The sequence below is a fragment of the Bidens hawaiensis genome, unplaced genomic scaffold (assembly GCF_021521415.1).
Source record: "Bidens hawaiensis isolate Kalapana, Puna unplaced genomic scaffold, B.hawaiensis_p1.1 tig00001575_1, whole genome shotgun sequence".
In the NCBI taxonomy this organism is placed as follows: Eukaryota; Viridiplantae; Streptophyta; class Magnoliopsida; order Asterales; family Asteraceae; genus Bidens; species Bidens hawaiensis.
The window spans coordinates 1417047-1433245 of NW_027491088.1; the positions used below are offsets into that span (position 1 = coordinate 1417047).

The 16199-nt window shown below is 37.1% G+C and overlaps 2 protein-coding genes across 2 annotated transcripts; both read right to left on the reverse strand.

Annotated features, from left to right (window-relative positions):
- Window positions 1-7400: 7400 nt before the first annotated feature.
- LOC143585488 (uncharacterized) lies at window positions 7401-8884 on the reverse strand. Its single transcript, XM_077067269.1, has 2 exons — window positions 8505-8884; window positions 7401-7873 (listed from the first exon to the last, which is right to left on the reverse strand). The coding sequence occupies exons 1-2, from the start codon at window positions 8824-8826 to the stop codon at window positions 7464-7466; spliced, it is 732 nt and encodes a 243-aa protein (XP_076923384.1). The 5' UTR covers window positions 8827-8884; the 3' UTR covers window positions 7401-7463.
- A 1664-nt stretch (window positions 8885-10548) lies between these two features.
- On the reverse strand, window positions 10549-11761 carry LOC143586399 (uncharacterized). Its single transcript, XM_077067960.1, has one exon. It carries the CDS (start codon window positions 11638-11640, stop codon window positions 10549-10551), a length of 1092 nt encoding a protein of 363 aa, XP_076924075.1. The 5' UTR covers window positions 11641-11761.
- Window positions 11762-16199: the final 4438 nt, after the last annotated feature.

Sequence of the window (16199 nt, forward strand, 5' to 3'; positions counted from 1 at the left end):
TAACCCCCAGATTATCCGTAATCTGCCCGGGGTCACTTAGTGTTTCTTCATTGGCGCCATCCGTGCATAAAAGCTAGAACTAATTCTTAGTTTTTTTTCAAAATTTCTAAAGAAATGGTTAACGTTACTCCGGTCCCAAAGCCAGTAAGTGACCAAGAAACCCCGGTAACCACAACCCCAGCAACTGGGGAGAACACCGGCGGTTATACAAATCTTATGAACACTACCCCGGTTACCCAAGCCGGGACAAGTGCAGTAAACAATATTTTACTAGGGTTCACTGATGCCCAGTTGGAGAAACGGACGAGACCCCCTCGCCAAACACTCGATCAAGTTAAGGCGTGGACAGATTACCGATGGGTTCGTTTGGAAGGAACGATAAAATTTCATCAATATATCCTTCAATAATATGGAAGGATAAGATTTTGGATTGGACAACCTCTAATATTGTTTCGGTGATTTGGTGATCGTCGGTAGTGTCAGTCTTCAGTACTCCCTCATTGGTAATATTGTTGTTAATTAATTTATTATAGAAAATTAAGGTTAAATATGGAAGATAGCTTACGTGATATCTATGTAAACATGCTAGTAATAGGGAACGTGTGTCAAATAAAAAGCCTCCTTTAATAAAGTAGTAGATAGTGTGAGCCAGGGGCGGACCCACATAGGTCCGATCGGGGTCCCGGGACACCGATGTTTTTTAAAAATTACTCAGAGACGGTATATTAAATTTTGTAAGGACCCCATAAAAATTAATACTTGGAACCCATACTATTAAGATTGAACTGGTACAGTGGAAAGTCCCTTGTTTTACTTGTGAGAGGTTGTAGGTTCAAGCCCCACCATACAACTTTTTTGTTGTTTTTTTAATATCCTAGTCTTAGTTATTCAATTAGGGTATTTGTGCTTTTTGTTAGTTTCTCTCATATAGTCATTATCACCATGCAACATATATAATGTTAACATGGATTTTGCATATTCTTTTATTATTTACCTTGTGTATGTATATTATAATTAATCATTTATTTGTGTTAGAGTTATTTTTTCATGTTTTGGTCAATTATGTAAGACCATATATATAGATTATGTTCATGTTTTTCGGGTATGAATTAAAAGTGTATGTTTCATCTAGTTTGTAATTTAGATTCTTTCTACTTACTCGTTTCCAATGACACCATAGTTCCGTGTTTTATTGTGTTCCTCGCCTCGACCCGACCCGAATAACGACCGACCCGAAAAATTTTGTAAACCGGAAAAATTGGGACCCCATTGACAAAAAATCCTGGGTCTGCCACTGGTGTGAGCGTTAATTATTTTATCAAACAAAACATTGGCTAAAAGCCTAAAAGCATTTTAATTATTGTTTCATATATATCAAGTACTGGAGATACGTAGAGGCTCTAGATGCTTCCGAAAAATAAAAACAATCTTTGTGTACTTTTATTTGGTGTTTTTGGTGATGAAACCTTGTCATTCCACCAACTCGAGCACATCACGTCCAAGTTGATATGTATGCATGATATTATATATGCATCATGTATGTGTGTGGGGTGAATAGTGAGGAGCGTTATTATATGCTGGATTGCATGCGTTTGTACATAGAAACAACATTCGAATCTTGCTTACTTTTTGGTATACTAGAATCTAAATTCCAACACTTGTATACAAGCTCATATTCTTGGACATCATCATAACTTATTTTAATGAAACAGATATAAGCCGATCAATCGATCTAATAAACGTGATCAGAAAATGGAACGTATATGTTAATTACTACGTACAATTAATCTTTATTGTTCATAAACAGAATCACACTATAAATTCATAGTTTTAAATGAATGATGAACAATTAACAAATATTAATGCTTGTCGGTATTGATTATAAAAACCGGGTCTGTATACAATCACCAACAAGTATTGGAATTTGCCTAACCGTCTAGTTTCTGTGTGACATAAAATTAATGTCAGGATAATATATAGAAGAAATACAAGGCAAATGTTGTGATTGATATCTCTTAGATTCTTGTTGCACTTTTAGATTGAAACAATTCGATGGTACTCACAGATTCTCAACCGAATAAGACTCATAGAGGTCCAAGAACAAATATGATTTCTGATAATTATGTTCGTACACTAGAAGTTTTTGCGGACACTGGCAGTAATTTATTGGGTCGGGTTTAGGGTGGAAAAAGGGTTCCTGTTTCAACTTGGATTTTCATGTAAATAGACTTTTCTTCCATAACTCTCAATCAACATAGTTGTATGTCAGTAATAACTGTTTTTAGTGTTGTATCCATTTTTTTTATCAAATCAAGCGGAAACTGTATTCAATATTAGTGGTCTCAAAAGGTCAGTATGGAGGCGGATTTAATCGACTATAACCTTCTGTCTCGCTAGCCCTTTAATTCTTGTTGTCTCTTTAAAGTCTTGCTGAAGCAACAAATCTTTTGCTGGTCCATTAAAGTTTATGACTTTATGCAGACCCATGCTGAGTTCAAAACTTAATATTGAATTCAGTTAATACAAGCATGCACTCCATATCTTCAAACTTGCATCATAACTTAACTTGTATTTCTTAAGACATGTGTTGATAAGATTAAAATTACCCAAGTTGTTACACAAGCAAACGTATTAATAGCGTCTTTTTATTATGTTCCTAAGTTGTTCCTCAACAAATTCTTCAAGGAACAGATTTGATTACTAGCAGTACTCCCTATATCTGGTACTTGTAAATACGATAACTTCTCCTACGTATGGCAAGAAGCTTGCGGGAGTTAGGAATTTTGGGCTCATAGAATTGTGATCCCGTTATGATGCTGTTTTTTTTTACTTTGTATTTGATGTTTTAATGCTGCTGTTTATGATCTTTATGGTAGTTTGCTGATTCAATCTGATAGTGTTGCCATTTGAAGTAGCAGGCTTTGAAATTCTTATTATATAAAATTATAAAAAGATCATTTTATCTCACTAAGTAAATATATGTTTTGATTCGATATAGATATTTCATTTTTATAGGCATTTAAATTAAATTTCTTATAGTACAATTATTTTTATTTCAATTTTCAGAAGCTGGATAGATTTTTCTTAACAATTTCTTATTGTATCATCTATAATTTTGGACCATTAGTTCTTTTAAAATCAAATCAAACCATTTTAACCGAAAACCGTTCTGACCCATTACCTGACCCGACCCACACGTTTTTCCATGCGTACTTATGTGTACCTCGTGTGTCATCGGTTAGTGCCTACATATGTGTGATCTGATTCCCATTAGTCAGAACGAAGTATCAAAAGAATCATTTTTACAAATATGAAATTACCATGTAAAAAAAAGGGGATTTCATATACCACCTTTGACCGTGCGGCATTACACATATCCCAAAAGACGACTTTTTTAATACATAATGTACAATGTTCGTTAAGCATGATTTGAAGACATGTGATTTTATATGTTTAGAGGGGTATATAAAATTGCCCGTTCATATAATTACTTCAATTTCTTTAATTACTAAAACTGCATCACTTTTAGAGTTCACATTAGTTTCTAAAAAATGGTTGACCCGCCCCTTATACTACAAAGTTATTGTCATGCAAAAATATACGTAAAACATGTACGAGATCATCTTATAAACATAAAAAGTAACAAGCGGTAATTTCACGATTGGTTATAAAACCATACCTTATAGAACTATCAACACAGTAATCACTTACATAAAACGTCCCAAACTCCATCGACCCCACATAAAAAACTGACTTTGTACTACTCGATTGAGCTAATCTTTCATTTAAGCTTTGAAGTTGAAAACATAAAATACAAATCATGTTAATTTTAAAGGTTAAAGATAACCGCTAAAATTTGTTACAAACATAAATGACAAAATATGTAATTTTGTTAAGAAACAAATCCAAGAGGATGCAAATATACTAAAGATCTTGATCCATGCCAAAGGCGATAGCATACATGCATGCATTATGTAAACACATCATCATCATCATCATCATCATCATCGTACTCAGTATATCCCACCAATAGCAATGCTATGGTAGGGTCTGAGGAGGGTAAGATGTAGACAGCCTTACCTCTATCCTATAGGGATAGAGAGGCTGCTTCCGGTGAGACCCCCGGCTCGATAGTAGTTTTGAATCAAGCCTTGGACATAAGACACATAACACTCAGTCATCGGGACACCGGCTGATTGGTGCATGTGCCCTTGTCTTTCGGCTATCAACGCCACCACATGATGCCTGATTAACCTTCCGCCACTTTTAACGTTATTTTCACGTGATTAGTAAAATAACGTCAAAATTAGTGCAATTTTACTTTTGCCCACCCAAGGGTTCACACATATATACATTATATGTGCGCACCGCAAGCAGGGCGTTATGCATTATGTAAACATGGAATCGTAAATACAAGCATATAAATATTGATGCATGATATTAAATTTAATACAATATGATTATTGAGTTTTAATAAGCCAATATAAACTTTAATTAAAAATTAACACGTACAAAACATTTTGTTTTGTGTCAACAGTTCAATTTCCACCGCCGCTGCCTGACCCGCTTCCAATTCCTTTGCCGGCACCATCACCTCCTCCCACACCTATTCCAATCCCTATTCCAACCCCGAATCCTCCACCCAAACCGCTACCAGCTCCTCCGTCAAAACCACTACCTAACCCTCCACCAGCCCCAAAGCCACCCCCATGACCTGAACCCCCTCCAACACCTCCTCCTCCTCCACCACCACCATCACCACCACCACCGTCTACTCCTCCCCCTGCTCCAAAACCACTCCCATAACCTGAACCACCTCCAACCCCACCACCACTGCCTCCACCACCTCCTCCACCTCCACCGACACCTCCAGCACCACCACCTGCTCCAAAACCGCTCCCTTGACCTGAACCACCACTACCACCACCGCCACCTCCTCCACCTCCACCGCCACCACCACCAACGCCTCTAGCTCCACCACCTACTCCTCCCCCAGCACCAAACCCACTACCATATCCATCTCCAACACCTCCTCCACCTCCACCTCCACCACCGCCACCAAGTCCTCCATTACCTCCGAATCCACCACCAGCTCCAAACCCACGACCATGACCCGACCCACCTCCAACGCCACCTCCTCCTCCACCACCACGATCTCCGACTCCTCCACCAGCTCCAAATCCACCACCATGACCGGTCCCACCTCCGCCTCCTCTACCACCAACTCCAAGTCCACCTCCACGACCTCTCCCACCTCCTAAACCACCACCACGTCCTCCAAACCCGCCTCCACCACGCCTGGAACCTCTCCGGAGGCCATTACCACAACCTCTCCTAGCACCAAAGCGGCAATCATCATCACCCAACCGAGTTGTTTCACTATTGCCATTCCGAAGAGCCAATGCACTCAAGTGGAAGACAATGGTAAGCCCTAACAATATCACCCAACCCCATTTTTGAGAGAAACCCATTTAATTTCCACTCACACTTTCCCTTGATGTGTGCGTTTTTCTTCCAACACATCGATCGGCATTTATACACACATGCACTCAAAGCAACTTGCAACTTTAGACTAGAACTCACAAGTAATCGCTAACCCATTAATGTTGCATGAGCATGGAAAGCATTGAAGCGTTAGCTGAGAAGTTATTATCAAATTTATTTGCTATCAAGTCAAATAAAAAATGCTGGATAAATTTTATTAAAAATTCAAGCATTTATTTCAATATATATACATAAATTTGTTGTAATATACCGTACATAACGCTAGCATAGAATAGGATAGTACATAATTGAGCCCAAACTAATATAAAATCATATAAAAAAGATAGAAATAGCGTTCAATTGAAATTCCTACTCCGCTCATTCCTTCTTTCCGAACGGCGGTAGAACCTGAACAGAGACTAGCCCAGCCGACCACCACCACTGGTTCACCGTTGAAAACCAGGCTCCACCGGCGTTGACCAAACCAGCAACCAAAGACCAAGGTATGCTGTTTTTTTCCTTCAATATTACCAATTAATAACTCTAATTTATAATTGTTAAATTAGACTTATATTGTTATGTTTTATTACTTTACTCGTTTGGACCTACATGCCTTTTTATTTCGACTCGGCCGAGGTGTTTAACCTTGGAGACGGCTGTGGAAAAAGGGTTCCAGTTTCAACTTGGATTTTCATGTAAATAGAGATTTCTACCATAACTCTCAATCAACATATATGTATGTCTGCTATAGCTGTTTTAACAAATTTTTTTTTTATCAAATGAACATAAAACTGAATTCAATAGTAGTGGTCTCATAAATATGGAGGCTGATTTAATCTGTTTAACCTTCTGGGTCTTGCTAGCCCTTTAATTCTTGTGGTCTCTTTAAAGTCTTGCTGGAACAACAAATCTTATATGGCCCATTAAAGTTTATGACTTTATGTAGACCCATACTGAGTTCAAAACTTAATATTTGCATTTACGGGCTTTTTGGTCACCTCTTAATCATTAAGATGCTACATTTGAATCGGTTAAAGGTAGAGTGTGGTTGGTTCACTGACTAACTCTTAACCAGTCAGACCTCTTATTGATTCAGCACAAAATTGTCAAACAATCACTTAACCAGTTAGCCGTATCTCAAACAGTCTGAATCCAATTAATACACAAGCATATACAGGGTACCCCATGTCTTCAAACTTGCATCATAACTTAACTTGTATTTCTTTAGTCTTAGTTTGTAAATCCAATTACATTGTCTTCAAGGACCAGATTTGATTACTTGCAGCCCCTATATATGTTACTTGTAAATATGAAAACTTCTCCTATGTATAGCAAGAGAAAGGGCAAGAAGCTTGCAGGAAGTAAGAATTTCCGGTTCACGGAACTGTGACCCCTTTTTGATGCTGCTGTTTTTTTATCTTAATTTGTATTTGCTGTTTTAATGCTGCTGTTTATGATCTTTATAGTAGTCTTCAGATTAAACCTGATAGTGTTTCCATTTGAAATAGCAGGTTTTGAAATGATTTATTTAGCAATTAAAAATCAACCTAGTTTTGACCAGAAACCCGTTCTTACACGTGTCCCGACAGTCCCGACCAACCTTCAAGTTTTCTGAGGCTAGTTATATCATATATGTATCTTGTGCATCATCATGTAATGCCTTCTGATTGGTGCGTGATCTAGCCGATCAGTCATAACCAAGTATCATTTAGAAAAATCTTAAATTTCCATATTATAATCTGTCAAAACAAAAAATCAGTTCGGTGTTTACTAAAAACACGTCACTTTTAGAGTTCGCTTTAGATTCTAAAAAAAGGTTGGCCCGCCCCTTATGCTACAAAGTTCTCGTCATGCAACAACGTACGTAAAATATGTACGAGACCATCTTACGAACATAAAAATAACAAACAATAATTTCACGATTGATTATAAAACATACCTTATACAACTAACAACACTGTAACTACTTACACAAAACGTTACAAACCCCATCTATCCCAACTAAAAAAGACCGACTTTGTACTACTCGATTGAGCCAATCTTTCATTTACACTTTGAAGTTGTTCCTGAAGATCCTTATTGTACGCTAGCAATTGATCATACTCTTCAAATCCACTTTCTAATATACGTTTAACCTCGCTAGCATCGTCCCTTAACGACTTTACTGTTTGATCCTTCTCGCTATATTCAGATTCCAAATGTGTGATCTCTGTTTGCAACTTAGATATATCTTGTCTTATGATATCAGCCTCATGCGCACTCCTTTTCATACAGTTTCCATAGGCTCGGTTTTGCTTCTTTGTAGCGCGTATGGTCTCTGTAATCATGATAACCTCTTTGATGTATTGGTGTAGAGCGTTTATGGCGAGCAAGAAGATAAGCGAAAAGCCTGCATAAGATAACTATACGTTACAAATTATATCATATAATCAACATATTCAAATGGATTAAGCCCTCATTGAAGATTTATTGAACATATAAACTCTAGATCTTATAATTCGAATTTGATTGCAAAATTTATTTTGAAAAGGTCAAATCCGTATACAAAAGGCATACGACATGAATGAAACGATATCATGCTTAATATCTTTAGTTTGATATCCTTTCGGGGGTTCCATAGGGGCCGATTCACTCTGCGTAGATTGACCGAACACGAAAAGTAGAAAACCTTTCACCGGCAGACAATCGTCATTTTCACGGGATTTATCGTTACTCATGTCAGCATTCTCACTTCTGATATCTCCCAGTCTATAAAAGCTGGTAGTCAAGTGGCTTTACGCAGAACGCCCAATAACGTTATCAAATGAAATGTGATTACAATTAAAACAATAGAAAAAGAGATACTACTTATAATATATGCTCTAACATGAACTTTGTAGCAAACCCTAGAATTCATTATTAATTCAAATTGCATCCAATATTATACTAAAACCAACAAATTACACATCAATTTCAGAACATTATAACAAAAGCAATTGATCAGAATAATAAATTATAGAAAAATAAGGAAATTAAATTACCCATAAGATAAGTTTCGAATACACGATAAGCTACAATGACGTCACTGGGGGGATTGACGGGATCAGAACGACGCCGGATTAACGATAAGCTGTAAATATTGTACATCAAGAACACGAACACGGTACCACCGACTGATTTAATAACCAATTGAGCTTTGCCTCTTTTAAATTCATCTAATTTGGCAACCAGAGGATTACAGAACGGAGTTTTGAATGCGAGTAATATAATTATTATCATTTGGGTGAATGAAACGGTGAGCCATAGGTAGATTGTTATGTGGTTGTCAATCTGAGGGTTAAATTGATCGATCGGTGATGGCATCGTTCACCGGTGTTATTGGTCAACCAGAAAGGTGTGGTTTTGACTGAGAGGATGGGTTGGGTTGGGTTGGGTTGGGTTGGGTTGGGTTGAATTGAAATATATACACCGGGTGAAAAAGATGGATAAAAACATATTTAATGTGGTCGGTTAGATGACTTGATCTATGGTAAAATATAATAATTGCTAACTAATACATAATTGTCTAAATACGTGGTGCGTGGTGACACAATGCAAAAGGTCATCGCTAGCTAGTCCAACATGTTGTATGAAGCCCTTAAACGTCTTCAAGTTATTTCTAGTTCTGAAAAACCTCACAGGTAAACACAGACGCTTTCAGGGTCACAAAATCTAAGTCTTCATTCATTGACTCATTGAGTCACTCATGTCTTCTCTAAAGTGTTGTCAATGTGGTTTAAACTTAGGTCTCTGTTGAGAAACATAGACTTTCTAATATAGTACATTAAAAAGGACATACTTAAAGAAATTTAAACTGAGAATTATTTTAAAGAAAAATCATATATATGCACTTAAAACAATAAAATATTATATATATATATATATATATAACTGAAAATATCATATTTGAATCATAACTACACATGCATGTGCGCGCCCATAACACGTAAACGTGGGTTATGCATTGCCCACTGCATGCAAATTAGCATGTCTGCATACTTCATACTTGTACGATATTATCTTGTAATTAAGGTTATTTATAGTTTTATATATCTCAAGTCATTAACTAGGGGATTAGTGCATAATCTAGGATTTAAGATTACTTATTTACTTATAAACTTAAATAAGTTAACAATGACGGTATAATGTCAATGTAACTTGTAAAACATTAATAATAAGCACTATAATATGTCTTAGCAATATAAAACCGTAAAATATCTTTAGTGGCATCGGTTCCACAAATTTTAGAGAGTTGACCGAGCATAGAATAACAGTATAAAAGGATTTATTCAATTTTTGGAAAGGGGGAGACGCTTCTCGCAAGTCACCGGTTTACAGAAAGAGAGAGTTCTAAAAAGTTTTGGGACTTCAAGCATATCTATCAATTGGCAAGGACTGGAGCCTTCTATCTCTTATAGTCTTGTAAAGAAAAGAAAACAAGCTTAAGTGTCGAGGGGTGACTTTAAGACAGGTGTCTATCTCTTGTTATACTAAAGCAACGGGAGCAGTCATGATTAGTGCCTGAAAATTAGAAAAAAAATAGATAGAACTTTTTCAATACATGACATACTAAATTATATTATGAGACGAATAACTTGTAAATTATATTATGAGACGAGTAACTTGAATGATCGACTCTTATGTGATATTTTGGGAATAAAAAAGAAGCTTTTATCACTTTCTTTCTATGTCAGATAACCACTTCAACAAATTATGCTCACGTCTACATGTGAAACGAAATCACATTTACTATACTAGCTTGTAAGAATTAAAGGTTGGACTGTACGGAAAATGAATCCAAGAGGATATTTTTCCCAAAGAAACAAAAATAAAAAAAAAGTACAAGAGGATATAGATTTATCGAAGATCTTAGGCGATAACATACATGCATGCGTGTAATGTAAACACATAATCGTAAATAGAAGTATATAAATAGTTATGCATGATAATAAACTTAATATAATATTATTATTGAGTTTTAGTAAGCCAATTACAAACTTTAAGTAAATGTTACATGTATAAAACCTTTTGTTTTGTGTCAATAGTTCAATTTCCACCGCCGCTGCCCGACCCAGTTCCAGTTCCTTTACCGGCGCCAGCGCCCACTCCCACACCTATACCAATCCCTATTCCAACCCCGAATCCTCCCCCTCTCCCACCACCACCTTGTCCTGATCCTCCACCTAAACCACCACCAGCTCCTCCGCCAACACCACTACCTGCACCTCCACCAGCCCCAAAGCCACCCCCATGACCTGAACCCCCTCCAATACCTCCACCTCCTCCTCCACCTCCACCGGCACCTCCAGCACCACCACCTATTCCTCCCCCTGCTCCAAAACCACCCCTATGACCCGAACCACCTCCAACACCACCACCACCTCCACCACCTCCACCTCCTCCGCCTCCGCCTGCACCAACACCTCCAGCACCACCACCCACGCCTCCCCCTGCTCCAAAACCGCCTCCATGACCTGAGCCACCTCCAACACCACCACCACCGCCTCCACCACCACCACCTCCACCTCCTCCGCCACCAACCCCAATGCCTCCTGCTCCACCACCTACTCCTCCCCCAGCACCGAACCCACCACCATGACCAGACCCACCTCCAACGCCTCCTCCTCCTCCACCTCCGGCTCCACCACCACCACCAAGTCCTCCACCACCCCCAACTCCACTACCAACCCCTCCACCAGCTCCAAGCCCACCACCATGAACACTTCCACCTCCAAGCCCTCCTCCACCACCAAGTCCTCCACCTCCTCCGGCTCCACCACCTACTCCTCCGCCAGCTCCAAACCCTCCACCACGACTTCCCCCACCACTACCACCAAGTCCTCCACCACCTCCAGCTCCACCACCTACTCCTCCCCCCGCTCCAAATCCACCCCCACGACCTCTCCCACCTCCTAAACCACCACCACGTCCTCCACCCCCACCAAACCCACCTCCTCCACCACGTCCAAAACCTCCCTGGCGGCCACCACCACAACCTCTCCTACCACCAAAGCGGCAATCATCATTACCCCATCGTGTTGTTTCAATATTGCCATCCCCAAGAGCCAATGCACTCAAGTGGAAGACAATGGTAAGCCCTAACAATATCACCCAACCCCATTTTTGAGAGAACCCCATTTTTCTACTTACACTTTCCCTTGATGTGTGCGTTCTTCTTCCAACACATCGATCGGCATTTATACACACATGTATTCCAAGCAACTTGCAACTTTAGACTAGAACTCACAAGTACTCGCTAACCCATTAATGTTGCATGAACATGGAAAGCGTTGAAGCGTTAGTTGGGAAGTTATTATCGAAATTTAATTGCTGTTGATTAAGTCAAATAACAAAAGCTGGATAAACTTTATTAAATATTCAGATATTTATTGTCGACCAATTTTGCACAATTTTGAAATTTTGCTTTGCACAATTATACTTCATTTTTGTTGTAGAATGTACGCACATAACGCTTGCATAGAATAGGATAATATAATTTAGCATGATATATAGTAGTTCAAATAACTTAAAAGTTTTACAGTAATTTATGAAATAAATATAGGAGAAAAAAAAGTGTTGTAAATCAACTTGTTTATAGTTTTTTTCCCCTCTCTTTCTAAAATTATTATTATTATGTAAATAATCGGAGAGATACATATAGTAATTAACTATTTTGTAGCAATTTTTTAAAACAGGCTTTTAATTAGCTTGGTTAACGAATCATTTAATTATTATTTTTTTTGTCTTTTTATCCTCTCGGCTGTATATAGTTTAATTTAAAACCCACATGAATATATTTCTGTTTTGGGAAAAATGGTGTTATTCGAAGTTAAGTCTAATATCAGATTACAGCAAAATTACGTATATGCGTCTAAATTTATTAATTCACCTTGTATTTATAAGGTTTGTTATATGCACTACGTACTCATGCTTTTGACTTATTTATATGTGTTTTTATTTGATTTTCTTCTTTATTGTATATATATGAAAAAAAAACAATTTAACATTGTTTAGCTCTTGAATCATGTCTATGATTATAATGGATGGATGAGATATTCAACTCTTATGGGGTACGGAACACATGTCACTCAACCAGTCGGTACCATCGTACCAAAGCTGACGGAGTGGTTCCGTCGGGTACAAGATCGTATACATGAACGTTTGTCCGTTTTCTGGGAATCGTTAAAGATTTTTAGGCTGAAGGCGAGAAAAAAACTGGCATTAAGTAAAATTATCTACTTTATTGGGTTTAAGCAATTAAATTTTTAAATGGACTTATTTGGTTATACTTTTGATTGTGCTAAAAAGTTTTTATATAAATAAGTTTAAATATAAATTAAAGAAAATTCCATTCTACCAGGGTGATTGGGTAGGGGTCATCGCCCTCCCGCACCCCTCAGAGTCGGCTCTAATCATATAGGGTGGTGTTCTTACAAGTACAAGAAACACCACATCAACTTTAATTCTTCCTGCCCCGCCCCTTCTCATGACCATTAATCCTTCTACTATAATGTCCACTTCATTTCATTAATCTCTATGATTTTGATGGATAGTTTAGATAATTCATCTCTCATGTCCACTTCATTTCATTAATAACTATGCTTCTTATTTTGGTTTGTTCTAAGACCAAAGGCTATAAATAGTTTATTTGATCTATTTTAATTTAAATATGTGATAATTAATGGTATGCATTTAACTTGGAGTATTGAGATTTTCTCGTAGTTTTTTTGTAGTATGGCCAGCATGGGTTAAGGAATTGGTCAACACCGACACAGATCTATCGCAACACTTTAAAAAGTAGTTCGACCTTCATCAATGTTTGTACCGGGGATATTTATTATATTGATACAGAATGGACACTTTTCAAAAGATATATAATAAGTAACATAGCAAACTTTTAACATTTTAAATCACATTAGAACAAATTTGAGTTTAATTTTTTGAATTGTTAATTAATTTGGATTAGTTTTTTAAACATTAATATTCTGAGAGAAGATAACGAACCTATATGTAACAATCTCAAACAGAAGGATCATGTCAAGATGTACTTTCTCTTTTTTTCTTCTTCCTTTTTTATAGTTGTTGCTCTAGCGTGTACAGTGCAATAGTGAATCCGGTAGTTTGAGAAAATAGAAAATTCCCAAAATGTCAATTTTAAAGATAGAAAAATCGAATATGTCCATCCTTGTTCGAAGATTCCCAAATAATCTCCATCAAAACTCGTCGACTCCGACAATTTGGTATTTGTGTTGACGAGTTTGTGAGACAATAAAAACCTGCACGTGTCCAAAACATGTCGTCCCAACAGAGTTTGAACCAACATTTGTTGACGCCGACATGTTTTGGCGTTGATAGTTTTTAAAATATGCCGGCGTCGACGGATTTGGTTCAAAACTTGTTGGCGTCGACAAATTTGGTTCAAAACTTGCCGGCGTCGACGAATTTGTGAACACATGGCTCGTTTTGATTGGCTCACAAAACTCGTCGGTGTTGACGGATTTAGTTTAAAACTTGCGAGAGCCAAAAAGTTTATATGGATATTTATGAAAACTTAAGAAAAAGGGGACAAAATGAGATTTTCTCTTTTCAAAAAGAGTCATTTTAGAAATTTTCCCTTCAAAATCACCACATGAATCAATTTTTTGAAACAACAATTTCTTAAACTATAAAAGGGCCAAAGCCCATATTCCCCATAACAACAGAACAAAATTACAGAGACAAAACTATAACTAAAAAGAATTACCACTTTCGGGTCTATGCTGTAACCAGAAAGAGACTTCCTCCATAATGCTTTCTCACATGATTTTCGATACTCTCCTCAATGATTTCTGACAAAATTTCCGATTTTCTGGGAACTCATCACTCGTGTGTAACGGAATTCCGCAAACTCAGCATGCTAAATAAACTCTTTCCATTGTAAGATCTTCAACTTGAGATTCTTATATATGCACAGACAAAACCAGAATACCCAAGGTAAAAGCGAACAAATAAAATGAATAAACAAATTTTTTTTTGTAATTTTAGAACTTAAAGCAAAAATAAAAAAGAAATATCATACAAACAATATAATAGTAAGCGCACTAACTCCCCAGAAACAACGTCGTTTTGACGACTCTCGTTATAGTAATGCAAAAACATAACTAAAGTAGAAGCTGGCGTAAGTAGGGTATCTTATCCACGAGGAGCATTTGGTCAGTATTATACCTTTTCGTTTGACTATTTACACCAGAATTATATAACTAATTAAACTAGGATGGACATGCAATGTCATAAAAAACGACTTTGATTATAGATTAAAATTAAATTTAAAGAAAACGCAACCTCCTCGGGATTTAAGGTAATCGGTTTCACACAAAACTTGTTTGATTAATACCACATAAACATGGTCATGGAATTTTTTAGTTGAAGTGATAATTAAATGCATGTTTATAATAGTAACTCGACAATCCAATTACCCAATTATAAATGCTAAATACTCCCTCAGTTACCATACCACTCTCGAATTTAAAAAACCGAATAACACAAATGATTTGTTTGAATCAACCAAACACAAGTTGTTCCACCATAAAGAACAAACCCAAAACATAAATCAACCAAAGTTTACTGTTTAACTTAACGAACCGTTTATCCGGAGAAAGTTACACTGAAATTAGCGTCGCCTCATTATCATTATTCCTCCTTGATTTGCATGCACAGCAGCAAGCTGCTCTCAGCTGCTTCCTGCAAAACCCTCCCCCGGTCGATTACGTGACCTGCCTTTTCTTTAGAACCCCTCACGTGGGCTTGGCTTGCCACTAGGGCCACTTTGTTCCAAGTTATTTTCAGCCCATACATCTTTTACTCATAAAATGCAACTTTAGAATATATGCTTATATTTTCACTGCAACTAACTATGTAACAAATTTTAGTTGCTCAGTTACTTATATATAACTTTAAAAAATCTCAATCAAGTGTTTATTTATATTTTCTTGGTAATACAAATATTAATGGTCATCATTACGGTACAAGTCCAAGTCATTGAACGGGTCAAAAGTATAAGCCTAACATTTCTATGACTATTTTCCATTGATCACTTTCATTGATTCTGCACTCTGCAACTTCTTGGCAATTTCTGATCTCTTTCTTGGCAATTTCTGATAAAAATATGACTGTTATAAAAAGTATATGTTTACCTTCTCCGAATTTTTTAAATCATTGGCATCAAAGCTAAACACATTGCAGCAATAAAAAAAAAATCCAAACATGACTACTTTAGAAGATATAAAGTACCAACCTACGGTGTGGATTGGGATCTACATCACAATAGCATCATTCCTTTGTGACTTTGCCATGTTCGCGGATTTATTGCATGGTTTCCGAAACAAAAAATTTTGGTTTCCGTGTAAATATTTTTCTCTCAATGCTGCATATATTGCAGTGATAACAGTCGCCATGAAACTGCCAATGGAAATTTATGCTACTCCGCCAATAACCGACAAAGCATCCAAACCACTAAGTTTGGCTTTCATGTGCATAATGATGGCTAACTTCATGCCTTCTTTGGCAGCCATGGACAACAGGACACTCGCTGCGAATGTCATAGGTTTGTCCATACTCGTTGTCACCATGATTGTTGATATTTTTATATATATATATATATATATATATATATAATGGTGTTATCCACAGTACGGGTTCCAGTGTTTCTATGGCTGGCA